This window comes from Taudactylus pleione, unplaced genomic scaffold (assembly GCF_031769625.1).
Source record: "Taudactylus pleione unplaced genomic scaffold, aTauple2 ptg000036l, whole genome shotgun sequence".
NCBI lineage: Eukaryota > Metazoa > Chordata > Amphibia > Anura > Myobatrachidae > Taudactylus > Taudactylus pleione.
In genome coordinates, this window is record NW_028284438.1 from 4,441,257 (window position 1) to 4,469,098 (window position 27,842).

At 45.0% G+C, this 27,842-nt stretch overlaps 1 protein-coding gene across 1 annotated transcript in view; it reads left to right on the plus strand.

Moving 5' to 3' along the window:
- The first annotated feature begins 1,765 nt into the window (after positions 1–1,765).
- The window catches only part of SYNPO2 (synaptopodin 2), a 272,402-nt gene continuing 246,325 nt past the window's right edge, over positions 1,766–27,842 (plus strand). Inside the window, exon 1 of the mRNA XM_088452249.1 lies at positions 1,766–1,974. Coding sequence (XP_088308375.1) covers positions 1,870–1,974 — 105 coding nt within the window. The 5' untranslated portion in view covers positions 1,766–1,869. The remainder of the gene's footprint in view (positions 1,975–27,842) is intronic.

Here is a 27,842-nt window from a genome sequence, read left to right on the forward strand (position 1 = left end):
GCTTTTCTCAAACTTATGCACTTACTCCTACATGCTGAGCTGCAATGTTCTTGAGAATCTGTGTTTTTTGGGATGTCAAGTTCACAAATTTTGTTGCCAATTCTGCATCAGCCCCAGAGGGCACATTTCTTTACCATTATGATGATGATGATTATCCTTTATATAATAGTAACATATCACACGCCACTTTACAGGGAATGTTTAATCATACAGTCAAGCACAAGCACAAGTATGTTCCTGCATTTTACTGTATTCATATGTAACTAATAGACTTGTTTTAACACAAAATAATTTGAATGACTTAGGGGCCTATTCATTATTGAGGGCCCCCAATAATTAAGGATCCAACTCATCAGAGCAATACAGTATTGTCCTGGTTGCAGGACAATTGCTCCAAAAAGCAATATTACTAATTACTAGCAATGAACGTTTACAGTTCCGGACAGTGTAAGTGCGCATGCGTGCACTAAGGGCCTGATTCAGAGCCGCTCGCTATTTGCGGTCGTTCGTTCTAAAACAAGGGGTGGCTATTCAAATGAACTGTTTGCTAATTGCGGTCTGTTCACGCCTCTAAGTCTGAACGTGCGAGCAAAACTTGCGTTTGTAATTTTGAAAAATACGCCCCCTTGCCGCTCGCACCATACGTCATGTCCGCTATTTATTAGATTAATCGAGTACATCGAACAGCATATGAAATGCTCGCTATTCTTGTGGCTGGTTTTTTCAACCGCTATTTTGCGAGCAGTTCTGAGTAAAAAAAAACCAAGTGACGTGGTCAATGACGCTGCTGTATTAATTATGCACTCCCTTAAAACGCCCGTTTTGACTTTTAAGCACGCCTGCGATCTAATTCCACACCCCCGTTTTCAAACACCTTCCCCTGTTACCACCCACATACGCCTCCTTCTGTCACTCAAAATAGCAGGCATTCGCTATATAGTGAACAAACGATTTTCGGCCGCACTGACTGGTTCGCGCATGCGTATTAAAATCCGTACACATGTGCAGATGTGCGAACATCGGTCAGAACGAACGAGCAGCCGCTTACGAGCGGCTCTGAATCAGGGCCTAAGTACATTCATGCAAACAGAGAGGGTCAATGGAAGCCACTGAAGATGACGTAATTTCTGCGGTTTGCTAAATATGAGGCGGGCACATCGGGCCCCTAATAATGAATTGTGCCGTTACTTCAAATATGCTGAAACTAGTGTTTCTGTATGTGTAATGGGCCTATAAGTGATGATGAATAAGCCCCTTAGTGAGAAATGTGTGTGTAGGGAGGGGGTGAGGGCTTTTAAAGTGGTAGAATAAGGGAGAAAGATGCCTGCTAGTATCTAATATTAAATCATTTGCACAGACAGATGGCTGAAGTCAGTATGTTAGTTATTGATGCTTTTCTTAAATTTAATCTGTAATCATACTTTTTTTTTACACACAATAAAAGATTGTTAGTATTGTAATGTTCTTTTATAATTATTATTATATTGTATTATTGCCCAATCTGCTCATTACACAATATTTATTTTTTTCTCCCCCAAAAAATCTTAGTTCAAACAGCACTTTTTTCCCATAATAAATGAAGCACTTGGAGTGGGATGAAGCACAGATTTACAAAGGAAAACATCAAATACTTTCCCAGGAGCTGGGGGAAGGACATATCCTTGTGACGAAGCAGTAGGCTGGTCCATGGAGTTCTCTGCATGTATTCTATCCTCCTCAGTAACTACATTTCAATGTGCAATAAGTATCAGAGTGTTGCTGTACATGTTTTGCGAACCTGGTTACTGCCTGACCAGTGAGGTCTAACTTACAAAAACTTTTTGTCACCAGAAACAAAGGAATTTATTTCACCCACTACAACAAATAAAGATGGGTACCGGGGATTATATCTGTGTTACAATGAGTGGAGGAGCACCCTGGGGCTTCAGGTTGCAAGGTGGAAAGGAGTTTCAAGAGCCTCTTCATGTGTCCAAGGTAAGGAGACTCATTTACTTATTACCTTTCTGTTCTGTATCAAACATTCTACTGAAAGCAACTAGTCACTCACAGTCATTTGCAGTGAGTTGTTTGAGCTAATGCTCTAACTTCACTTTTAAAGTTCTTTTGGATGTACATGTATATTTAGGTACCTTCTGGTTTATATGGCATATGCAGGTCTAAAGTATACCGTGGAACTCCTAAATGATGAGTTTTCATTTTGCTCAGAAAACCTCTACATCGTTTCAGTTTTTCATCAACTGTTTAGAAATTATCTACAAAAAAAAATACTCTTTGATCACCTCTGATCAGTTGGAATTACTAACGCCAAGCTTTTGGAGAATGATTGCCAAAACGTCATGTATAACATGTTTACTGATGCAGCACAGATACACAGTCCTGCACGATGCCTTAAAATAGGTTACAGCTATATACACAGCCCAAGGGTACTGCCAGAACTAACCAATGTGGTAATGTTTACATTGAGGCAATGTTTAATGTCATTTTAATGACATGCTAGCTCTAAATCAAAACAAGTTTCCTATTTTGTGTGCTCCACAAGCACTGGATAATACACGCTAGAATCAAGTCTTCAAGTGACTCGTCTTATGAACATATACAGTCGTCCATGCTACAATACACACAGTCTTATACACAGTTTACTATATAGCTAGTCTCAGACAGCATTTGGAAACTGTGAGTTTTTTGTTATTACAGATGTGCGTAAAGTGTCTTTGAAGACTACAATTGAGTAAAACAAGAAAGATAAATTTTTTCTATTAAAAATTTAAGTCATGCACATTAAAACAAAGTGAAGTTTCTTTGCTGTGTCACACGCATGTAAGAAATTAGCAGTATAAACTTTAAAATATTAATGTCCGGTAATCTTAAAAATTAATATCTTTTTTTCGTCTCTTTTTATTTTTAAACATTAAAAAAACATATTAGTGAAAATTATTTAAAGGAGGCAAAAATGACTTGATAAACTCTTTCTAGTCACCTCTAGCACTCACACAGGGGTATTCTGCCACCTAGTGGTCTGTCTTTGAACATGTTCTTTCATAGCTGCTGTATTTCCACAGTTAACAATGAAATTATGCTAATTTATGTGTAAATATTTACATGTTCATTTGACAAAAGGCTCCATTTATTACTGATACTAATTACGGGTGGCATATTTCGGTTAGAATCACAGTGATACTTCCGAATATGCCGTCGGTAGTTAACTTTTTTTTACCTGTCCGGAAAGGTCCTCCTTGTCGGTGGGGTTCTCTGCCCAGCTCTCCGCTGCCAGCAACATGTTGTTCACTAATGCACATGTCCAACAGCCGTCTGCACATGCGCATTGTGCTTCCATGCGGCGTGGACTCAGTAAAGTCTGGGAGAGTACGCTAGAAAGGCTTTTTCTGGGAACTCATGTCTGACAATTGGGGCTGTACCATTAATATCATCTATTTATGGCATAAGCAGTACAGTGACAAGCAGCAGTAAGCTATGCTCACCACTGTTTGATAAAAGGGGGACATAATCCCTATAGCAATTGCTAAAAGGGTTATGTCTCAACAGCGGAGTAACAGGGTTGCAGTGCACCCTTGATGTTATGATGTCATACAGGGGTTGGGGCCGACAGCACCGAGAAGTGCACTACTGATGCTCCAAGAGGCCATACAGACTGCAGGGTGCCTGTCTGGAGGGTCCAAAGGAAGCTCCAGGTGGCACAGCAGCAGCGATCCTGGCTGCAGGGTGCAGTTCCTGGACATTCCAGGCACCCTGCTAGCCAGAAGCAAGACTGGGGCAGTGACTGTGCTGTCCCCAGGGCCCAACGCTCTGTGCGACAACAAAGCCCGCACACCCCTAGTTACGGCACTGTGCCTCATTCTTAAATGGAGCACTAGGACTGATATTTTCCTCAATGATTAGCTCTGGCTAAATGTGATGTGACGTTGAATGGTGATATTTAGCTGTACTGTTTCGCAAATGTTGAAAGTATAAGGGAATGAGTGGTACCAGTGTAGCAGTAATAGGGAACTTGCTGTAATGGAGTTCCTTTGTAAGTTACAAGAGATAGGTGTAGATTGAAAGATAGACAGCAAAAAGGTTGACAGTGTCTAGATCAGTGATGTCAAACTCGGGCCCTCCAGCTGCAGTGGAACTACACATCCCAGCATGCACTGCCATAGTTTAGCTATTAGGGCATGCTAAAACTGTGGCAGGGCTTGCTGGGATGTGCAATGTCACTGATTTGGATGGGCCTAGTTTGACACCTCTGGTCAATAGACACCAGATGTTAGACAGTCATTAGGTCGACAGGGACAGAATGTCAGCATACTAAAGGTCGACATGTAAGAAGGTCGACAGTTACAAATGGTCAAAAGTGTCAACAGGTCGACACAAAAATGGTTGACAAGTTTTTTTTTTTTTCTAACCCTAATCTTCACCCTAACCCTAACCCTCCCCTTGGTGCCTAACCCTAACCCTCCCTCCTGGTTCCTAACCCTAACCGTCAGGGTAAGTGGCTAACCCTAACCGTCCATTCTAGTGTCTAACCCTAGCACTCTGGTAAGTGCCTAACCCTAACCCTCCCTCCTGGTGCCTAACCCTAACTGTCCATCTATAGACCAGATCACTCAAGAAATGCTTATGTCTGGTTTTGCTGATATTCTTGGTTCCTTAATATGTGATTATTCTGTTCTGCAGAATACATCAATGCGTGTTTAGGGGTAATAAGCTGCGGATGTACACTGAGATGGAATATACATCTAATTCTCTCTCTGTGTTTGGGGTAAACTCAACAGTCTTAGATCTGTACACGATTTTCTTCTGATCTTCTGAGAGTTAATAAACCAATATACTGCACAGTATTATTATGTTAGTGAATACGCTGTTTGTGAGGTTGTGAGGTGCTAGGTGGTAAAATCAGTAGGAAAAATATATTCTTTGTACTTATGTACTGAGGGCCTGATTCAGAGCCGCTCGTAAGCGGCCGCTCGTTCGCACCGAGCGATGTTCGCACATCTGCGCATGCGTATGGGTCGTAATGCGCATGCGCCAACCAGTCAGTGCGGTCGGAAATCGTGTGTTCGCAAAATTGCGAGTGCCTGCTAATTTGAGTGACAGGACGAGGCGCTTGTGGGTGGTAACAGGCGAAGGTGCTTGAAAATGGGACGTGGAGATCCAAATGCAGGCATGCCAAAAGGTCAAAAAGGCGTTTTAAGGGTGTGCATAATTAACAAAGCAGCGTCATCGACCACGTCACTTGGTTGTTTCTTAGCCTGAACTGTTCGCATGATTGCGGTAGGAAAATCCAACCACAAGCACTGCAAGCAGTTCAGATGCCTTTCGATGTACTCGATTAATATAATATATAGCGGAGATGACATATGATGCGAGTGGCCAGGGGGCGTCTTTACAAAATAGCGAGCGCATGTTTCGTTCGCTCGCTCAGACATAGAGGCGTCAACAGACCGCAAAGAGCAAGCGCTCAATTTAAATAGCCGGTCCATTTTTCTGAACGAGCGAGCGCAAATAGCGTCCGGCTCTGAATCAGGCCCTGAGCTTTGCCAAGCAGCAGAGTAAAAAAAATCACCATGTTTGGCTGATTGCTTTCAGTTCAAAACCATAGTTAGCATTGCCAGGGCAGTATTAACGCCCTGGGGGGGCCATATGCTGCGGGCCCTCTCCTCTGAGCAGTGGGCCCCTCTGCATCTTCCTTGTGCTGGCAAGCGGGTCTCTCATCCTCCATGGCACCATTTTCCTAGTGATATTTGGGAAGATACAGCATGTGCACAAACGAGCAAAGGCTTTTGCACAGTGAGTCTTTGCATTCACTGTGCTGCACCATCTTCCCACAGATGTCACTAAGAAGATGGTGTGGATGAGGGGGAGGGACCGTCTTGCTGGCACAAGGTAAGTACTGTATACTCTGGGTGCACCGCACTCCCTGCACCCATTATAAATACGCCTATGAGTCATGCTTATAACTATTAGCTATGATGATGATGATTTTACAACTTACCATTCCAAACATTATAATGAAATGCCTTTAAGTGAGGTTGTATGCCTTAATGTTTAAATATGCTTTAGCCCTGCTTTGGAATAACACCAGAGAGGGTGCCTCTAGGACTGTGGAAGATCAGATTTCCAAATGTGCTTAATGCATACTGTAGCTCAAGATTGAAAGGATTGGTGGCAGGAGGTACAGTAGCAAAAGTTAAAGTGACATGAGTACTTACTAATGCAATAAAAAGTTATTGTTCCCATTTATGGCACCCTCTCTTGGAAGGTAAACTATAATCACCTTTAGCTTCCAATGAAGAAAAGATAATTATAAAGTAATGAATCTGCCCAGTTTTATTCTGCAGACAAATAGGTTTCTGTGTTTCATTCCTTAGCTAACAGTGTGGGTAATAATATTATGATGTATGAGTTATATGAATTCTGCTACACAACTGCACAGTATGTTATTACCTTTGGTGCAAAGCGATTATAGAGGATTTTAGCTTTATCACAGTGACACAATAACAATATATGTAACTATGTGAGTGGCTCTAACAGCAGGTACCTCTTAATCTTTTTGTGTTGTGAGTTTTTAGTTTGCTGTCTGTATACCTCATATAAAATGTAACATTCTTTGTAAATTGTTGGTGCATAACAAATGCTGGGTAATAATAATAATGATATAAACGCTACTTGAATTCTTACTGCTTTATTGTCGCTCCTCCATTTCAGTTACTAAGATGAGTTGTCCTTCCAAGCAGAGTCACCTCTGGTATTTCACCTATATACTAAATGAAGATTTATTTTTTTGTTAATGAGATCTGTTAATGGAATCCTAGTGGTGGCTGGGGCACAGTTACACATTTGTTTCCTTTTTCTTTCTGAGCACGATTTTATCTCTGTCTTCAGAGGTGGTGGCAAATAGGACTTACAGTAACTTAGATTTTCAATGTATTGCTTTTTGTACCTGTCAGGTAAACTTAAAACTGAAAAGCTGAAATTCAACAAATGCAGTGACATATTCAAACGTGAAAATATAAATGTAGTGATACATTTTATAAAGACAGTCATGGGGGCCGTATCAATTAATCGCGGGGATTGCTGCGCCGGAGCTATTTAATTAGCGGGGATTACCCCAAGTGTGAGTCCCCGCAGTTGGACTGAACCTTGCAGCTCATGGAAGTGCGAGGTAAAGTCCGCTGATAAACACCAAATCGGGCATGCGTGTGGGGAAAAAACCCATTGATTCCACAGTTTACGCGGAATCAGCGTTTTTCCGTACGTGAGTCCCGATTTTTCGGCACGGGAAAAAGGCTATTTCATTGAATGGCCTTTCCCCGCACTGCGGGGGTTTTGGCCGGCAATTAGTCGTGGGGTAAACCCTGCGGCTAATTGAATAATGAGTGATGGGAAGGCAGGGGAAGAAAGAGGAAAAATTAACTTGCAATAGCAGGCATAATAGCTAGTGACAGGGCATAATACTACCTGTAGTACATAAGTTATCCTGGAACAAGAACTATTTAAAAAAATAAATGTATTGCGTGGTAATGAATGTAGTGAATTATCCACAAATGATAGTCGTCCGGAGTTCCTACCATGTGCGTCTCCAAACAAACTCATGGAAGTCGGCAATGACTTAGGACCTTTTAGAGTGGGAAGTCAACGATTGCAAAGTGTCCATTTACATTACACTGCTGGGGTGCATTTTATTCTGGTTCTCAAAGGAGGCCTATAAAGAAGAGTTTGTAAATCCAAAACATTTACTACATAATAAAAAAGGAAATCTGGAGGTGTTGGCTGACATTTACACAGGCCTGACATGATCATACTATATATGGATGTCTATTCAAATCTGTCTATGGAGGTTGTATGCCACTACTAAATTTATGCGGCCACAATATATAACTATTGCTTGCACATAAACGCCTTGAAAACCGCTGAATTCAAAGTTAACAACTTGACTGTGAATTTACAATTTTTCTGCTGTTGTCAAAATTGGTAAAATTACATTCTGGTACACAATGGGGCTTATGCAGAGTGAGTTCTACGTCAGTTTGCTAAGAAGTCTATTTACTAAGCAGTGTTAGGAGACAGAGTGAAAAGTGAAGGTGCCAGCCAATCAGCTCCCAACTGTCATTTTTCAAACACAGCCTGTGAGATGACAGTTAGGAGCTGATTGGCTGGCACCTTATCACTTTTCACTCTAGGCCTGATTCAGAGCCGCTCGTAAGCAGCCGCTCGTTCGCTCACAGCGATGTTCGCGCAACTGCACATGCGTATGGGTCGTAATGCGCATGCGCCAACCAGTCATTGCGGTCGGAAATCGAGCGCTCGCAAAATAGCGAGTGTCTGCTAATTTGAGTGACAGGATGAGGCGTTTGTGGGTGGTAACAGGGGAAGGTGCTTGAAAATGGGGAGTGGAGATCCGAACGCAGGCGTGCCAAATGGTCAAAACGGGCGTTTTAAGGGTGTGCATAATTAACAAAGCAGCGTCATCGGCCACGTCACTTGGTTGTCTCTTAGCCTGAACTGTTCGCATGATTACGGTAGGAAAATCCTACCACAAGCACTGCGAGCAGTTCAGACGCCTTTCGATGTACTCGATTAATCTAATAAAGAGTGGAGATGACGTAGGATGCGAGTGGTCAGGGGGCGTCTTTACAAAATAGCGAGCGCATGTTTCGTTCGCTCGCTCAGACATAGAGGCGTCAACAGACCGCAAAGAGCGAGCGCTCAATTTAAATAGCCGGCCCCTTTTTCTGAACGAGCGAGCGCAAATAGCGTCCGGCTCTGAATCAGGCCCTCTGTCTCCTAACACTGCTTATTAAATAGACCCCTTAGTCTAATGTGTGTATTCGCACTGCATATGCATAGAAAGTGGACGTATGCTTATGCGTATGCTTATGCATCTAAGCAGGTTTGTGAGATTCTGGCACTTACTATAGGTCATCTGGCACCTGGAGAGGCAGGATGGAGACTGGAAAGGGTGCTCTACCTAGTTTTACTGAAAACCAAACACACCCGAGCTTTGGCGGTTCCGAGACGAATCGAGTCCCAGCTTGGATTACTTTTGGGATTTCAAGTAGACTTAAGTCCTGGCTCCGGTATGCGGTAAATTAGGAACTTAGGCCCTCATTCAGAGCCGTACGCTCTGAGCAGAGCGCACGCTCTGAATGAGGGCCATCCTCCATAACTATGGAGCGTCCTCCTGGACGCTCGTATAGCTGTGGGTCACCACCCACAGCCTATACGAGCGTGCAGTTTGATGGCCGCGATGGTCTTGACCATCGCGACCATCGAAACTGCGAGCCGGAGCCTGCGGTTGAGGTTTTCAACCGCAAGGCCCGGAGTGATTTTGGCTCTATCAGAGCAAAAATCACTCCCACTGACATCACTAGTGATGTCAGTGGGCCGGCTTCTGACGGTAGGCGTTCCCTTAGGAACGCCCCCGTCAGGGAGGCACGCCCCCGGCACGCCCACCAAAGGGGGCGTGCTGTCAATCAACATCGACAGCACGCCCCCTTTGATCAGACACAACGAGCGAAGGAAAGTTCTTCGCTCGTCGCGTCTGGCGCATGCGCACGACGGAGCTCCCTTCGTCGTGCGCATGCTCAGTGCAGAACATCGACCCACTTGCGAGCGGACAGCCGCTCGCGAGTGGGTCTGAATCAGGCCCTTAGATTTAAAAACGAATCTCGAGTTTTGGGTTGCATGTAAATAGGTCCAAATGACATGATTTTAGTTGTTTTTATCAATTTTAAAGGAATCTAAAACCGAATCCGAACCACAACACTTGAGGGTGGTATTGCCAAAACCAACACCATAGCATATCAAGGAGGTTTTGTGAAAACCAATACACAAGGGTCCGTGCAAATCTCTAGTTCTAACGTTGGTCGAGCACAGTAAAGGTATGTTCGCACAATTGCAAATACATGCAGATGAGGACACAGACATATATACACCTGGGAAAGACGTGTTATTAGTCATCTGCGAATACCAGATGGTGATGAGGATGACAGCTCCTAGCACTAACACACCACTCGTGATTGGTCGTCTGCAAATGTGCTGCTTATATTGTGCAAGAAACACAAATGGTTAAAACCATGAGAGGTTGTGTATGTGACTTAGGTCTGACATAAGCCAGACGCATATACTGCTGGTGCTGACCTACATGCGTCTTACGATGTCTACGTTACTATGGGCGTAAATAAACTATTTTTACATGTGGATTTTATTTTTACAGTAAATTAATCCCAATATGACACCAACTCTGCGTCAGGTCTACTGACTATAAAAGGACAGCTAGTGGCAGCAGTACTGGAGTTATTTATGAAAACTGCTTCGAGGATAAAAAGATGGTAAAAAAAAGTGATTAGGTTTTATTTGCAGCACAATCTTTTTTTACTTTTATTCATTTTTCATAAATTTTCCTGATAGTGATTTCAGCTTATTAAATCATCTTATAAATAAACTTATCTGGTTTTTTTTTGTATTGTGTTAATGTAACAGGCAATTACATATCATATATAAGAAGGCACTAGCTGGTGGAGAGAGTGTGAGAATACCTGCCAACTGTACTAATTTTACAGGATTGTCCGGCTTCTCTCCTGTCTGAACACTTGTTCCGACTGTGGGAATTTTTGGAAGGTGTTTCCCACTCACTGCTGGCTTGCTTTATAGAGCATCGGCGAATGGGTGTGGTGTGCACCTGCCAAGAGCTCTTCAATGCAAAGATTTGTGTTGGATATGAAATAACGACGGCTTAAAAGCCGTCGGTTTCAAATCCCGACCCTGGAAGCCCCGGTGGTGCCTAACCCTAACCCCCCTTCCCCTAGCCCGTACCTAACCCTCCCGGGGGGTTGCCTAACCCTAAGTCCCCCTGGGGGTGCCTAAACCTAACCCCCCCCGCAGCTAACAGCTTGCGATGCCCGGCTAACCTCCGTTCGGTATGTTAGGCGTCGGCATTACGGCGTGGGGCTGATGATAGGCGTCTAAATATTAGGGGTGAGCGGATTCGGTTCTACTCGGTTCCGTTCGGAATTAAAAACCGAATCTTATTGGCTATCCAAAATTCGTGACAGCTGATACCCAATAAGATTCGGTTTTTAAATCCGAACGGAACCGAGTAGAACCGAATCCGCTCACCCCTACTAAATATTAATATGGTATTTAGATGCCTATGTTTAGTCCCATTCTGGGGTTTCAGTGTCGGATTTCCGGCGGTCGGCATCTTGACCACCGGCAACCTGACTACATCCCGAAGAGTTAAGCATGGTGTATGTGGCCAGGCACCCATCATCATGCGACCAAACCCCTCTGTTCACAATATCCAGATTTTAAAAGTATAATGTTCGGAGGCATACGTGATCAGGGCGGTTGAGAGCTCAGTAGGGCCAGGGTACTGGGTTAAGGGCTGATTCCTGGGCAGCTGCGGGTAATCACATGGTGCGATGTGTACGCACGTTTGTAGCACAATCTGCAAAGATGTAGCTGGACACATCTGTACATCCGTGGGGCATAAAATATTTGTGGTTAACCACCGAAAACGAGAATTATACTTCATATATACATTGATAAATTGTCACCCAAGAGAGCAGCAGCAGTCTCCTCTGACTCACTGTGGCTGCACTGCTATACAACGGCCAGCGGCAGCAGAAAACCCGGGCCCCTCCAAGCGGCCTGGTCCCGGGTTAGTTGCCGCACCCTCTCGGCGCCCCTGTACGTGATATAGACTAGTAGATTCTACTCTGGTCTGTTAGCAGATTAGGGCACGTATTTATTAAGATCCACATATTTGCCATTAAAATCTGTTAACAGATGAATTAAAGGGCAATTATTGTTAAAGTCGTGCCGGCATAGTGCATTGCGGCAATAGCATTCACCAATTAAAAATTCCCTCGCTGCTTGCTAATTGCCAGCAGTTTAAACTGATTTCCAGCTACACTTTTCCAGAGCATCATACAGCATTGTCTTAAGTACGGAACACCGTAATTAAAACTTGGTGAACTACTATTCCCATGATGGCTTGTTTATTGAACTTAGTTAAAATTAAAATCTAAGTTACTTCATTCTAAATACTTAATATGAATAATACTGAACTTATAAAGCTGAGAGGATTTGAATAGTTAAAATGAACTGAATCTAAATGGCAGAATAATAGGAAATGTACATCTGGCCAATACTGAAAAAAATCTAATTTCCAGAAAAAAATCAATTTCATTAACAAACCTGGGTCCAGTCTTGAAAATTAGGGACAGTTAACAAACTATAAATAAATAAAAAATATTACTATTGTTTTTAAATTAAATAGTTTTACAGTAACAGATTCAGGCCTATGTTAGATTAAGCGATTCCTACACATCTATTTATACTTGGTGCTTAATCATTCGAACAATCTAAACCAGCACTAAAACAGTAGATTGTAATTTGCAAGTCCATTCATCATATCAGCGTAGGAGCGATGCAGTTTAGCTGGAAGCCCATTTCACACAGAGACAATACTCAGAAACTAAACAATATTATTACACTTAAAGTATTTCACCATTCTATATCCAATGGCTCATTTATCCTGAATGTTTTCCTAGGGCTGATGAGGCCACAGCTGTTCTTGAAATGCCCTTTTCTCAAGAGATGTATATTACTCTTTCCTCATTTGGTTTACACGCATTCCCCTTTATCTGACCTTCACCTTCTTCTGTGTCACTGACCCTTTCACTCCTTTAGTGTTGAGCTCTTTCTTTGGTACTGTGCTACAAATTGTCTTTGAATGTTTTTTATATTCTCCAAATCCAGTTTCTTATTCTGTAATAACACAGGAAAAATCAACAAATTATTAAATTGTAGTGAACCCACACATTTCTCACATAATTACAAGTTAGGGCTTGTAAAGAACAGCACCTTTACTAAAACTAATCTTGGCATCTAAAAATAATATGATGGGAGTATAGTCTAGATAAAATACTACAGTCTATGACATGGCCGTAACTAGGGTAGTGTGACCAGTGCCATGGCACAGGGCACCGCAGGGCAGAGGGCGCTGTTGGGGCCTGTCAATTTTCCTGTTTATTATCATTCTCACTTGTAGCTTCCTCTTCTTTTATCCCAAGCATCTCCTGGCCTCCCCTATCTCTTCCATGGCCCTTTCGGATGAGGCCATGGCTCTTTTTCAGGTGCACTATCTTATGTCCCTATTTAAAAAATAGGGGGGGGGGGGCGCCAATGCTCTCTCTGGCACAAGGAACCGGAAAGTCTTTAGTTACAGCTCTGGCCTAGGGGGTAAATTTACTAAGAATCGTGTTTGGCTGAGAACTAACGCGATGGACATTGCAGGGATTTGCATGAGTTTTTTTGTGCCCTAAATCACGGATTTACTAAGAATTGTGTTTGACTGTTTATTGTTTTCTGATGGTGATACTGATCATGTTCTAACGTGTGCAAGTTCAGTTGGCTTGGGACGTTTACAATGGACTCCACTGACAATGTATCCGCTGACAGTCGGCAGCGGATTCAAAGTACTGCACAGATCAGTATGATCTTTGCAGGCTTTTGTGTGTTGTACTATTATTATATAATATCATGGAGTCCCGTGCCATAACGTAATCCTTTCCCAAACTGGTCACCCCAGCCCTGGTATTTCTCAGAAAGTCGGGAACCAACCCCCCAATAAAGGGGTCCCCTTCCCGAGGTTGGGTGGTGGCAATATGTGCAGGGTTAATGTGTGATAAATAGTTAAAAAAATAATGTTAATTGCAGTGGAACTACATGTCCAAGTAAGCCCGGACAGTAAGGACCCGCTAACACCTGTATCCCGACTGTAAAGAAAATATTTTAAAAAAGACAAGACACACACAGAATAAGTTAACCCTTTATTAAGCACTCATGCACTCACACTCTCTATGCTTCTGTCCATACCCTCAGGCCGAAGAGGGAGGTGAGGAACTCTAGCCCACTGGGAAGGGATGAGAAGATTCTTGCTGTAGGAAAAGGGGTACACGTGCGCTCCTATGTGTGTATGTGTGTTTTGAGTGGGGGGGGGGGTTGGGGGGAAGGAACAGGGGGGTGTTGGGGGAAAAAAAGGGGGGGGACTTGGAAGAGCAGATTGGGGGGGGGGGTTATGTTGTATCAAGGGATGGCGTGCGTCTGTGTGTGCCTGCAGTGTAGGTGGTGTGTGGTGCACAATGAAAAGCCAGACACTGGAAATAGAATCCAACCTGTTTAATGGTGAGACACAATGCTCCCTAGGTGGTTCCGTGAGTGGGATTGGGGATGGGTGGCGGGCTCCGTAGTTCCTGGTCAGGGAGTAGGTGGGCCCTTTTAGGGGCTCCTTGCCGTGCGGCCCTTACTTCTGCACGTCCCCTTTGCTGGACCTATGGTCTCAGTCTTAGTGGACCAGGATTTGTGATGTTGACAAAACAATCCCGTACAGTGACAGTTGCGGCGTCTCGCACTGATGGTAATTTACCTACCGGTAGGTGTGTCGTTCCTGGTTGGTGCACAGTTATTACGTGATCCTGTGTGGGTCCGGTGGTTGCTGGCACCCTGCGAGCCCGCAGGGTGTAACTGGACAGGAGCCCGTCACTGCTTCAAGGGTGGGGGTGATGCGGTGGTCCGCGTTTATAGTTCTGTACCACCTTGCCGTGAGGTTGATGATGAGTACCAAGGTGGGGTAATGCAGTAATCTGTGCGGGGGTGTGTAGTCTCCAACGCATTTCGGCCTTAAGCCTTTCTCAAGGAGTTACTGATGGATGGACTAAAGAGTATTATATAAGTGGAGGGTGGGTGTGTGGGTGTATCCAGTGATTTGGATAGCCTATCGGAGCTGAGGTGTTGGTCAGGTATGGGATGCAGATAGGAAGGAGGGGGCAGTGTGGGTGATTGACATTTGTATGGGCTAATCAGTGATAGATTGAGATTGTACTGCGGGCGGGGGCTGTGTGTGTTTGGGCGCGCTGTCACCTCCACGTGGTGATGGCCGGGCTGTCGGGCAGTGAGCGTTGCCATGGGAGCGCCGGGTAACCCTCTGACGTCACTTCCCACGTGCGCGTCAGTGCCCAACTCCTAGAGAGCCTGGTTGGTCATGTGGTCCGGGTGTCCGGGGGTGTGGTGTGCCGTGTGATGTATAGACGCAGGTACCGCCCTGCGTCGAGCATCACATGATGTAGTCCAGCCTATCAGGGAGGGAATTCCTGGTTGCATAGCTAGTCTTCATGGTGATACTAACTATCCGGGACCTGGGCTTCAGCGGGTGCTATGAGCGGCATGTGATGTGCGGTCTGTGCCTATGCTGGGGGAATCCAAATGTACATGACCAGTCACACTTGGATGATAATAAATAAATGAATAAATTAAATGTGTAGGAATTGATCTGTGGGTGCGTATGCTTGGGACCGTGGGGTGGGTAGCGTGATGGTACCAATATGCAGTGGGTGTTTGGAGACGCTGATATTAGAATCAGCGATGGTACCAATATGCAGTGGGTATTAGGAGACGCTGGTATTAAAATCAAGTGTAATGGGTAACCCGATTATAGGTGTAATAGTGGTGGGTGGGTGGGTGTGTAGTGGGGTCTGATTTCTGGGACGTGACAGCACTGAGGTTCAATGTCTATTGCACGGAAATGGTGGTTTTAAGGGGGGAGAATGTAATAGGAATTGATATGTGGGTACGCATGATGTGGACCGTGGGGTGGGTGGCGTGCTGGCACCGATCTTGCAGTGGGTGTGTCGAGGCGCTTATTCCTTTACTCATGTGCAGTGGGTATCCCGGTTAAGAGTACAATAATGGTGGGTGCGTGTGTGGTGGGGTTTGGTGTTTGGGATGGGTCAGCATTGATGTCCAGTTTCTATTGTATGGAAATGGTGGTTGTGAGGGGCGGGTAGTAGCGTAGTGGTACATACAGTAGTATAGGGTCTAAGTGCTAGGAGTGTCTTATGTTGGTTGGTGTGGGGATTGCAACATGGTCTGATCCGTCGTTGTGTGGATGTCTGTGTTGTTGGTTAGGGTGTTGTATACCTTTCTAAATGATATGTGTGGAGTGGTGGTGTGGTCGTATTGGGTGCACACAATAATGATATGGCGGGATGCGGGTTGCATGTGTGGGTCACTATTGTAGTGTCGTGGTGTGAGTGCATGGTTAATGTAAAACATGGGATGGGGGTCACAGTGGTTTAACTCTAACGGGGTGAAGTGATTGGGTGGTCTCGGGTTCCTGGTAGGATGTGGCTGTGTTGTAGTGTCTGTCGCCTTACTTTGCGGGTTGAGTCTAATGGGCTATTACTGACTTGATTTTGTTGTCAGTGTTTAGGCCTTTCGGTGCAAACGTTTGCATGGTGAAGATCCACTTAAGTTCTTCTTTATTAAGTCTCTTTAGTATGTCGCCTCCTCTCCAGTTTTTATTTATTGCCTTGATGCCTATAAAGGTCATACCTTTTGTGTTGCTGGCATATTTTTCTTGGAAGTGCAGAGGGACGTTGTGGGTGTCCGTCTTGTTTTTTATGCCTCTGATGTGTTCTGTGATTCTTGTTTTAAGGGGTCTGATAGTGCGCCCTATATATTGACGGTTGCATGGACATTGTAGCATGTATATCACTTGGCTGGTGTTACATGTTATGTGTTCTCGGATACTGTAGGTGTTTCCTGTTTGTGATGAAGAGAATGTGGTGGTTGGTTTGGTGCTCCTATGTCCTAATGTACGGCAGTTGTTGCATGTTCCGCAATGGTAGAAGCCCTTCTTCAGGGGTTCATGATCTATGGTGATTTGTGTCAGCGAGGTCGGAGATATGTGGTTGTGGACTAATTTGTCTTTGATGTTTGGGGCTTTGTGGTAAATCACCTTTGGGTGCGTGGGAAGTACCGTGGCTAGTGTTTCGTCCTAAAGTAATAGGTTCCAATGCTTGTTGATTACCTGTTTTATCTTAGTGGCACTGGTGTTGTATTGGGTTATGAAAGGTATATCGTCCGTGTGTTGTTTCTTGACAGGTTTGTATTGTAATAGGGGTGAGCGTCCTTCGTTGCCTATTTTGTTCAGGGTTTCTTGCAGTGTATTGCTGTCGTACTTTTTGGCTATGAACTGTTCCTTCATCCGTTTCCCTTGTTCATAGTAGTCTGTTAGCTTAGTGCAGTTCTGTCTGATGCATTTGAATTGGCTGTTGGGTATGTTTTGGATCCAGTTTGGGTGGTGCCCACTGTCTGACAAAATGAAACTGTTGACGTCAACTGGTTTGTGAAAGGTTTTGGTATGTATTCTGTGTTCGTCTATGAAGATGTGCAGGTCCAGAAAGTTGACGTCTGTTTTACTGTATTGCGTTGTGAAGTTCAGGTGTCTGTCATTGTCATTGATGTAGGCTAGGAACTCTGTGAGGGTGTTAGGCGGTCCTTGCCATATGCAAAATACGTCGTCTATATACCTAGTCCATAGGACCAGATTCTTCCCCCAGTTATGCCCTGACCAGATGTGAGTGTCCTCCCATCTGCTCATGAAAATATTGGCATAACTGGGGGCGAATCTGGTTCCCATGGCGGTCCCTGTCACTTGTCGGAAGAAGTTGTTGTCAAACCAGAAGTAGTTGTGTTTTAAAATAAAGTCTATTCCGTGGAGTATGAATTGGGTTTGTGAGGGGTCTAATGTTGGGTCTTGATAAAGAAAGTAATGAATGCTGTCCAGGCCCTGTGTGTGGTTAATGACGGTGTACAGTGATGTGACATCGCTGGTCAGGAGCCAGTAGTCCTGCCAATCTATTTTGTCGAGGATTTGGAGTATCTGTGTTGTGTCCTGTATGTATGATTTCTGTTTTTTGACGTACGGTTGTAGAAAATGGTCTAGGTATCTGGAAAGGTTTGCGGTCATGGAGTTGATGCCCGACACTATTGGTCTGCCAGGGGGGTTGGTGGTGTTCTTGTGTATTTTGGGGAGGTAGTAAAATACTGGGATCACAGGGTGTTGGTTGAATATGAAGTCAAATTCCTTTTTGGTTAAGATCCCTGCTGATAGTCCCGATGTTGAGTAGTTTGTTATTGTAGGTTTTGGTTGGATCTTGTATAAGCATCTCGTATGTTTGTGTGTCCGATAGTAGTCGTTGTGCCTCTGTGGTGTAGTCTGCTTTGTCAAGGATGACTAACCCCCCTCCCTTGTCCGCTGGTTTGATGACAAGATGGTTATTTGTTTGAAGTTGTTGTAATGCCTTTTGTTCATTCCGAGTGAGGTTTTTAATGGTTTTCCTGTTTGGTGTAGCTATTTTGTTGATGTCTTCCATGACTAATGTCTCAAAGGTATGGACCAGGTGTCCCTTGAGGTGGCTGGGGTAAAATTGGGAGGATGGTTTGAGTGTGGAGTGTTTGAATTTGTCTGACTCTATGGGTTGTTTGATGGCTGGTTGTGATAGGTAATATTTTTTGAGGGTGAGTATCCTGACAAAACGTTGAAGATCCAGGTATATCTCGAATTTGTTCAACTGTGTGTGAGGTGCATATTTGAGACCTTTCGTGAGTAGTGATGTGTCATCTTTGGATAGGTTGTGCTTACTGAGGTTAAAAATGCCTGTAGAGGTTGGTGTTATGTCCTCTGGTTTGTACTTGGATGTCTTCAGTTTGTCTTCTCCCCTACAACCTCATCTCGTTGGTTGAGTTTTGTTTTTTGCCTCATAGGTGTTGGGTTTTCTGTCATTGTTTGGCAGGCGAGGTGGCCTGCCTCTAGGTCTAAAAAATGTGTTGCCCATGGAGTGGAGTGTTGGGAATAGGATATGTTGTGTCCTATTGCCGTGGTTGGGGGAGCCGGATCTGGGTGTATGGCTGGTTGCGTATTGCTGCATGTGTAATTCCCTCTTATGGGGTTGATCCACCCTTGCTCTAGTGAACGTCTGGCCAGGTTCGCGTACTGTGTGCTGTCTGTGTCCTCCTCAATCTCGTGTATGCTAAATGAGACGTTGGAGCTTACGACTGAGCTTGTGGGTGAGATGGGGTCTGGTAGTGGGGTTGGGTGGATATGTGTGGTTGTTGATGTGTTCTTAACTCTGTGTATCTTGGTCATGTATTGTTGGTATGTCAGTTGGAGTTTAGTATATATGGGTAATTCCTGAGTGGTTGTGGTATAATTGGTATTTTTCAGGGGAAACTTGGTTCTTGTCTCTTTCTTATTATGTCCACAGTCGTTATTGCGTGGGTCTGTCTTCCTATTGTTTATTTGGTTCCTGTTCTTGTCACGTATGATCTTAGATTTCTTACGTTCTATGATGTCTTCCTCTTCTTTATTAATTTTATTCCTAGTGATTGCGACAAGATTCTTTAATTCTACTTCCTACTTGTATGGTTTTAGTGAGGTGTCCAGTCTATCAATATCCTGTTCTAATGTTTCCAATTCCAGTCTGTGTGTTTCAATGATCAATCTCACAATTCTCTTAGAGCAGTCGTGAAGAATGTTGTTCCATTGGTTCATGAATAATGTATTGTCGGTGCTATGCGAAGGTGATTTGTGTATCAGAAGCCCCTTGGGAATGATGTCATGGTTGTAGTACCATTCTAAGATTTGGGTGTCCCACCAGATTTTCGACTCTCTGGTTATCAGTTGCTCTAATTTAAGATAAGTGTTACAGAATGTGTCGCTGTTGTTTTGTAGTGAAGTCCTCTGTTCCAGCTCTTGTATGAGTGTGTGTGGTTCTAAAATCGAAAAAAGGCCCATGTGTTAGTGTTCAGAGTGGTGTGTTCGTGACAGTATGAGGTTTCGACGTGTTGTTTTGCACCTGCGTCATAGTTGTCTATGGTTGTTTGCGTGTTCCCACTGTCATCGGTGCTGTGGATCGTGGTACAAGGTTTAACGTGTAGTGAGCAGAGTGGTCCGCACTCCAGGTACTAGTGGGTGAGTCTATTGGATGTGTATGGGAGGGGAGGGGGGGGGTTGTGGGGGTTGCGGGTAGGCTGGGGCAAAAAATGGGGGTATGGTGGTGCTGCATGTGGAACAGGAGTACCGGGTCCTGTCAGATTTAGGCTGTAGGAAGAGGGGTACACGTGCGCTCCTATGTGTGTATGTGTGTTTTGAGTGGGGGGGGGGTTGGGGGGAAGGAACAGGGGGGTGGTGGGGGGAAAAAAGTGACTTAGGAGAGCAGATTGGGGGGGGTTATGTTGTATCAAGGGATGGCGTGCGTCTGTGTGTGCCTGCAGTGTAAGTGGTGTGTGGTGCACAATGAAAAGAAAGACACTGGAAATAGAATCCAACCTGTTTAATGGTGAGACACAATTCTCCCTGCAGCCTAAATCCGACAGGACCCGGTACTCCTGTTCCACGTGCAGCACAACCACACCCCCATTTTTTGCCCCAGCCTACCCGCAACCCCCACAACCCCCCCCCTCCCCTCCCATACACATCCAATAGACTCACCCACTAGTACCTGGAGCGCGGACCACTCTGCTCACTACATGAGAAGATTCTTGCCTGGGCAAGGTTGATCCATAAGGGATAGCGAGCTGGCACCATCATCATATGGCATTAGCTGATGGAAACAAGCTATGAAAAACCACAATGCCTGGAGTGTGTTAAATAGCAATAGCTGGCTCCATATATAACTGTTAGCACTGAGTGCTGGAGAAATCTCATGTGTTAAAGTATTCATATTAAATAGCAACAGACTTAAAAGTTCTAACAATCATGCAGAATGGCAGTTTTGGCGTTGTTTTCGGAACCAACAAACTTTCTAAATAGAGCCTATTGTCATCTTATTCATACAGTATTACCACACTTGTTAGATAGTAAAGCAAGTTCATTTGTGAATGTCCATACTTATCTGAGATCTCCTGTTGCATGTTATTGCTGTATATGATATATTTTATCATAATAGTATAATGCAATGGGGTCAAATTTACTAAGATGGGAGTTCTATTTAAGAAGTGATGTTGCCCATAGCAACCAATCAGATTCTACTTCTCATTTATCTAGCACCTTCTAGAAGATAATACCTGGAATCTGATTGGTTGCTGTGGGCAACATCACTTCTTAATAGAACTCCCATCTTAGTAAATTTACCCCAATATGTTGGTGTTTTTTAAGGATAATAATTGTATATAATATTACCCATCAGCATACCTATGGATTTTAGTAATGCCTATTCAGGATGTCCCATAGTGGTAGCAATGTCCACTAGGATGCCTAAAATATGGCACCACACTCCTGATCCATCACAGACGTGGAGGTAAAACCACTGGCAACTTCACATATAAGGTTCTGGCGGCTACCCCTCCTTTAATATCCAGCAATACATGTGGAGAAGGGGGCTGAAGGGGGACAAGTGCATTAAAGCACTTTATGTCGCTCATTCTGTGTTTTAGGCCTCTTAGGAACCTGCCTGGGTTTGCTTAATGATAATGCCATCTTAGTTTGGGCCTTCCTGCTTGCTTCCAATTGCCCTCCTCACATTATGAAACATCCCATTACATGTAACCTTGTCTTCACTTACACAATCACACTTGACACAGCACACCCACCTTCATAAACACACAGTACAACTGTAAACACTCTTGTTAGTTGAACTAAGAACAGGAGATGAAGACCAAATTCATTCTGCCCTTATAAAGTAAATACTCTAAACATGCATAACAGGAAAATAGTTATTTTTACTTACACAGTTATTAACACTATAATGACCACGTTTTCTTCTTTCTTGACGACCACTTTTCACATTTGTTTGATTTGTGTCAGTTTTACTAGGAATTAATTTTTTTTAATCTATCCAAATTAACTCTATGTTTTTTTAGGTCTTTATAAGGCTTTATTTTTACAATTGCTTAAAACAGTCAAATAGTAAAAGAAAAACAACTATTTTCTGAACCTTCCCTTGGATAAACTCTATGCACTTAGGGCCTGATTCATCACAGATCGCAACTGCAACAGCGTTCATAGATCGGCCAATGGTGCGTATTGCGCATGCATCACAGTGCGTGTGTGTGGGTCATCCATTGCAGAGATAGTGAAAGGACGTCAGCGTTTGGGTGTGGTGACGGGGGAGTGGTTGTATAAACGCAGGCGTGCCTGTCCATTTGAATGCCGTTTCCTGGGCGAGCATAAATTAGCCACTGCAACGGCATTCGTAGTTTGAGTACTCACTGCATGCGATGACAGTTGTAATTTCTGAGTCAGGTCAGACCTGCTGTAATTCTGCTTGAGGGACCGATGTTACTCGATGTTACCAATGTATAAGCAGGATTGCGAGGTCTTACGGATGTGCGAGAGTGGTGGTGGGCGTCTCTATGCCGAGTGAGCAGCTGCAGACATTAGCTTATTTTCGCAGGAGAACTGCGTGCATAATCACAGCTGTGATTTTCACCATTTTTTGATTTAGAAGTAAATAAAGCTGTTATCCCCTCCTAGCAAATATACTGTACATACTTTTCTTCAACAGTTGGCGAAAATGAAAAACACATGAAAAAAAAAGAGTTGCACAAAGTTTCCATGTTCTCGGTTACCCTGACAAAGGGCCTCATTCAGAGATGTACCCATATCCGATGGTTAGCATACATCTTCGATGGTGGGACGCCTGCCAGGACCTGTTCTGCGCATGTGCAGAATGGGTCCTGTGATGTTGCACGCAGTGCCACCCCTTTAGCTGCAGCCTGATTGACAGACTGCAGCCATGTGGGGGTGGTGCCGGCATATTGCGCCTGTATTCTGGGAGTGCCGAGGGCAGGGTCTGCATATTTCAACACAGACTACCTGGCCTCGACTACCAAGCTGCGACGGCCAATCTATGTAATCTCAGGGTTAAACAGATGGTCGATTGTCTTGCACATGACCCGTTGCTGCGTCTTAGGACACAACACTCGGACCTGCAATGCTGTTAGGAGGCATCTTTTCTCCTCACACGCCTCCTGCTGCATTACCATATGTTAGCATTGCTGCTGCATCCAAAGATGCAGCAACAATGCTAACTGCGACCATCTCTGACTCAGGCCCAAAGCACACAAGTGTTTATCAAGGCCCAATCTATAGATCTGTCCTATCTCTGCTGTCTGCCCTGTGTTCAATCCATAGATAGAAAAAAAAACTAAAGCTGGGTACATACTGAAGTGATGTTGGGGCGGTTTTACCGTTTCGTAATGACAAATAGCCTACATCGCTCAGTGTGTACCGGCGATTTCGTGCTCCCGTGGTCGCTAGCAACGGTCACTAGGTTTGATGTGCTTTACATCAATCCTAGCCATATCGCTAGCAACCTGTAGTAAGTTAATGAAGTATGGAACAGTGATCGTTCATTAACCCGTTCCAGTGTGTAGGGGCCCCGTTCAAGCAGGGGCAGAACTCTGGGGGACAATGGAGGTGCCTGCTGCCGGGCTCCAGCTCTGAAGGGGCACCTCCTCCATTGTCCACAACATATTCTCCCCCTTAGGGCTGTAACTATATACCCGGAGTGTACCGTCATGGCCGCCCAATACATGGCACCTCTTCCTGGCACCTAAGAAGCCACCATACACTAGTGGAGAGGAGCGCTCCATGTCAGCGGCTGTGTTTCACCAAATTATAACTTGCCTCTGGGTTTCTGGGATGAACTTATGCCACTGCGTTCAAGGGCATTCATTCCAAAGTTGGAACGAATGCCCATCGCTTAAGTGTGTACCCAGCTTAAATGTACCGTATATATTCGAGTATAAGCCGAGTTTTTCAGCACATTTTTTGTGCTGAAAAAGTACCTCCTCGGTTTATACTCGAGTGAAGTGTGTAGCGCTGACCGGACGGAGTTCGGTCAGTGCTACACAGCACAAACACACAGCCGCCGCAGCCGGCAGCTGTGTGTTTGTTGTAATCAGCAGCCGCTGAGAGCCTGTCAGACTCTCAGCGGCTGCTGCTGCTCCCACTGCGGGAACCATCTGCCGGCTCCCGCAGTGGGTAATGGGAGAGACGTCATGAGTAATGACGTCTCTCCCATGCAAAGCGGCTGGAGGAGCTGTTAGCGGCGGGACCAGGAGCGGGGGTTTCAGGTAAGTGTTTATTTTTTTATTCTTATTACATCTCTCTCTACTGGGGGGGGGGACTACTGGGGCCACTACCAGGGGGCGATTACTACAGAGGGCACTACCAGGGGGCGATTACTACTGGGAGCACTACCAGGGGGGGATTACTACAGGGGGCACTAAAAGGGGGGATTACCACTAGGGGAACTACCAGGGGGGGATTACTACTGGGGGCACTAAAAGGGGGGGATTACCACTGGGGGCACTACCAGGGGGGGATTACTACTGGGGGCACTGAAAGGGGGGGATTACCACTGGGGGCACTACCAGGGGGGGATTACTACTGGGGCACTGAAAGGGGGGATTACCACTGGGGGCACTACCAGGGGGGATTACTACTGGGGGCACAACCAGGGGGAATTACTACTGGGGGCACTACCAGCTGCTGCATTTCCCACCCTAGGCTTATACTCGAGTCAATAAGTTTTCCCAGTTTTTTGTGGTAAAAGTAGGTACCTCGGCTTATATTCGGGTCGACATACTTGAGTATATACGGTAATTCAAATTTTCCATTTCTCTGAGCAGCTCACAGAACTACATTAGACCTTTGTTTGCAGACGGAGAGTGCTTGATTATGTCGGTCTGCCTGTAGATCTGTGCCCCTTACTTTTCTGCCCCTTGTTGTTTTTTGCAGTCAGTCCCTGTACGTTCAGGCCTTTACGTCTTCATCTCATAGTTCTTGCCTGGTTTGGCTTCTGTCTCTTCTTGTTCATGTCAATCTTTATCTTGTCTAACTTTTGTTTCTGCTTTAAATCCAGATCATCTGTTTGTATGTGGCTTTTACTTTTGAGATATATTAATATTCTGACTTGTTGTCTGTTTTGTTACCCTTGTCTTAGTGATTTCTGGCCCTGATTCAGAGCCGGACGCTCTGACAGAGAGCTCGCTCTGAATCAGGGCCGTCCCTCCTCCTTTTTGGAGCGGTCTCCCGGCCGCTCGCATAGCTGTGGGTGACCACCCACAGCTATAGCGAGCGGCCAAAATGATGGTCGCGGTGGTCAAGACCATTGCGACCATCGGGCTTGCGATGAGACCCTTGCGGTAGGGTCACGCTGCCGCAAGCCCTGGAGTGCTCACTAGTGATGTCAGTGGGGCCGGCCCCAGACGGTAGGCGTTCCCATGGGAACGCCTCCAGCTGGGCACCCAAGCCCCCGGCACGCCCACCAAAGGGGGTGTGCTGTCAATCACCATCGAAAGCACGCCCCCTTTGGTGCGAGACCCATAACGACGGCTTGGCCGTCGTTATTCGGGTCTCGTGCATATGCACGACGGAGCCGCCTCCGTTGTGCGCATGCGCACTTGGGCAACATCGACCCGCTTGCGAGCGCTCAGCGCTCGTGAGTGGGTCTGAATTAGGCCCTCAGTCTGTTTTTATCTGTGTAAAGCTGGGTACACACTATACAATTGTGTACCCAGCCAGTAGAACAACTGAACTATACATTGCTCTGTCCATACACACTGCACGATGCTGTGTACGATGGCGCGATGTGTCATTCCATGCTGCATTTAGCAGCATGGTGTTGTTCATTGCATCGTCCCATCTGCTGTGCAGTACAACAATTGGGACAATGCGATGAATGACCAGCGGGCACACTGGATCAGGCGTACACACTATGCGATCTGCACAATATATTGTTCTGATCCACATCAGAAGTATATATCGTAAGACGAATCGCATAGTGTGTACCCAGTTTTAGTTCACTTACCTCTGTTTTGATACACTTACTTACTCTAGTGTGGGTGCTTGGTTATTATGTTGTAAAACCTGGAGGATCTTTGTACCAGAGGACCTGCTGAGAAAAACAGATATTATAGGCACAAGAAAATGCCGAGACCAGGTTTTTGGTTCTTAGCTACTGGTATGCATCAGATATTATACTCCATGGGGCTGGTGCAGAATGAGTGCTATGCTATCTTGACAAAACCGCCAGTGTGCGGTGAAACGCGTTGAGGACACGGAGGATTGGCCGAGGATACGGTGGACACAGAGGCGCCAACCCAGTGACCAGTGTTACTCACTATCCTGGATCACACTTGCATGCTTCCCCGGTTCATCCATCTACAGCAGCCAGCACCCCACGTGACCCGCACGGCTCTCAGGGAGTGAGAGACTCGGGGGCCCATTTATTAAGGATCGCATTTTGCAATGCGATCAGGGCATGCTGTACCGCCCATGATCGCATTGCAAAATGCGATCATACAGGCCGAATGTATGACCCGGCACATGCACGGAGACGGCCTCCGAAAAGAGCTACCGGAGATACCTGCTGCGGTCCCTCCTTCATACATTCGGGGGATACTAAGTATTTGAGGTAAACCCCAGAAAACAGGTGTTTTCGGGGAATTTACCTCAAATGATCTTTGATAAATGGGCCCCTCGGAGAGCTGTGAACGGAGGATCCACGAAGAGGGACAGCCAGTCACTGTCCCGGGAGACAGCATTGTATTGCTGGAGCAGACACTACGAGAGAGCTGCATAGTGGCATCGCATACAGGATTGTTTTTTTCTTTGTTTGTCTCTTTGTTCAATATTGATATGATTCTGTTTTTGTGATTTATCATTACATGTAGTATTTATACGCCCACTCCCGGGAGGTTTAGATCATTGTTTTTGGAATATTTATTTATCTATAGAATTTAAAATAAATCATATTTAAGAGTGCTTGCTGTGTGTATTTAGCGCCACCCGTTTTTTTTGTGTGCAATTTTCTTTAGTGTTGGAAGTTTGGCAAAGCTTCCTGTGGGTGCGCAGCATTATACACCAGCAGGGGTGTGAGAGCAATACACCACCACTGGTGCTTGGGTTACTATTTGTGTTTCTATGCTATCTTGTGTAGTGTAACTTGTGTGATTTTACTCTGCACTGGCCCAGAACAGTGGACATACACATATGTTCCCATGCAGATTTGTGCGATTCTGCCACTTAAAACAGACTGCACCATCATAGATGGCATATGTTCATTTTAATATAGGTTGACAACAGTAAGATCATGTCCACTTGCAGCACTTGTGCTTGCTGTGCATTAGCAACTTCCAAAATGCCTTTTAGTATCTCATCTGTTTCTCTGTTTGGGAAGTTGGGAAGCGGAATATAGCTGCCCTCAGCATCCCACAAGATGACACTCACAATGTAATTTGGATTTTAGCAGACAGCTTGTTAAGATTGCAGAAAGCTTTCACATAGGCAAACAGTCTCTGTCTTGGTGATCTCTAATACCAAGCTAACATAGTATATCTAACAAGAAGCAATAATTACAGCTGAGCCTGCACTGACAGTTGTCTGTGTCACTGCTATCTGCTCCTGTATACAGTACATGCTACATTTAACAGTGAAGGCATTCTGGACATCACAATAAATGCAGCAGGTGCTCTGATGTGAGCTGTGTTCTAACAAACATTTTATTGTTTACAATGATGACATCTGTATTTAAGCAGATAATGATACTGTAGCTTTACGTACTGTAATACATGTGAATTCAAAAATTGCGGTTAATGCTGTAAAGCCCCATAACAGGGTGCCACTGCGCCCTGTGCGGCACCCGCCCCATGAGTGGCGCTCAAGCCATCATAACTAAGCACCCCAGGGGGAGGGTGGGCAGGAATGCCTTCTCTTGTGCACCTGCATGGCGCTGGGAGCATCTTACAGACGCTTTGAGTGGCAGAACATATCTCTTGGAGCACTGCCCCTCTTATGGCCCTGAGATGTAATATATGCCACCACCAATTGTTATTAATATTGTCCCCATTAAAATTGAAGATGGGCGGTGCCAATGTTTTCTCTCGCCCAGGGCACTTATGGCTGTGTATACCACAGAATACATTGTTTAATAGACACCTCTAATTGCACTTGTTACATTGGCATGAGAACAGCATGTTTCAAG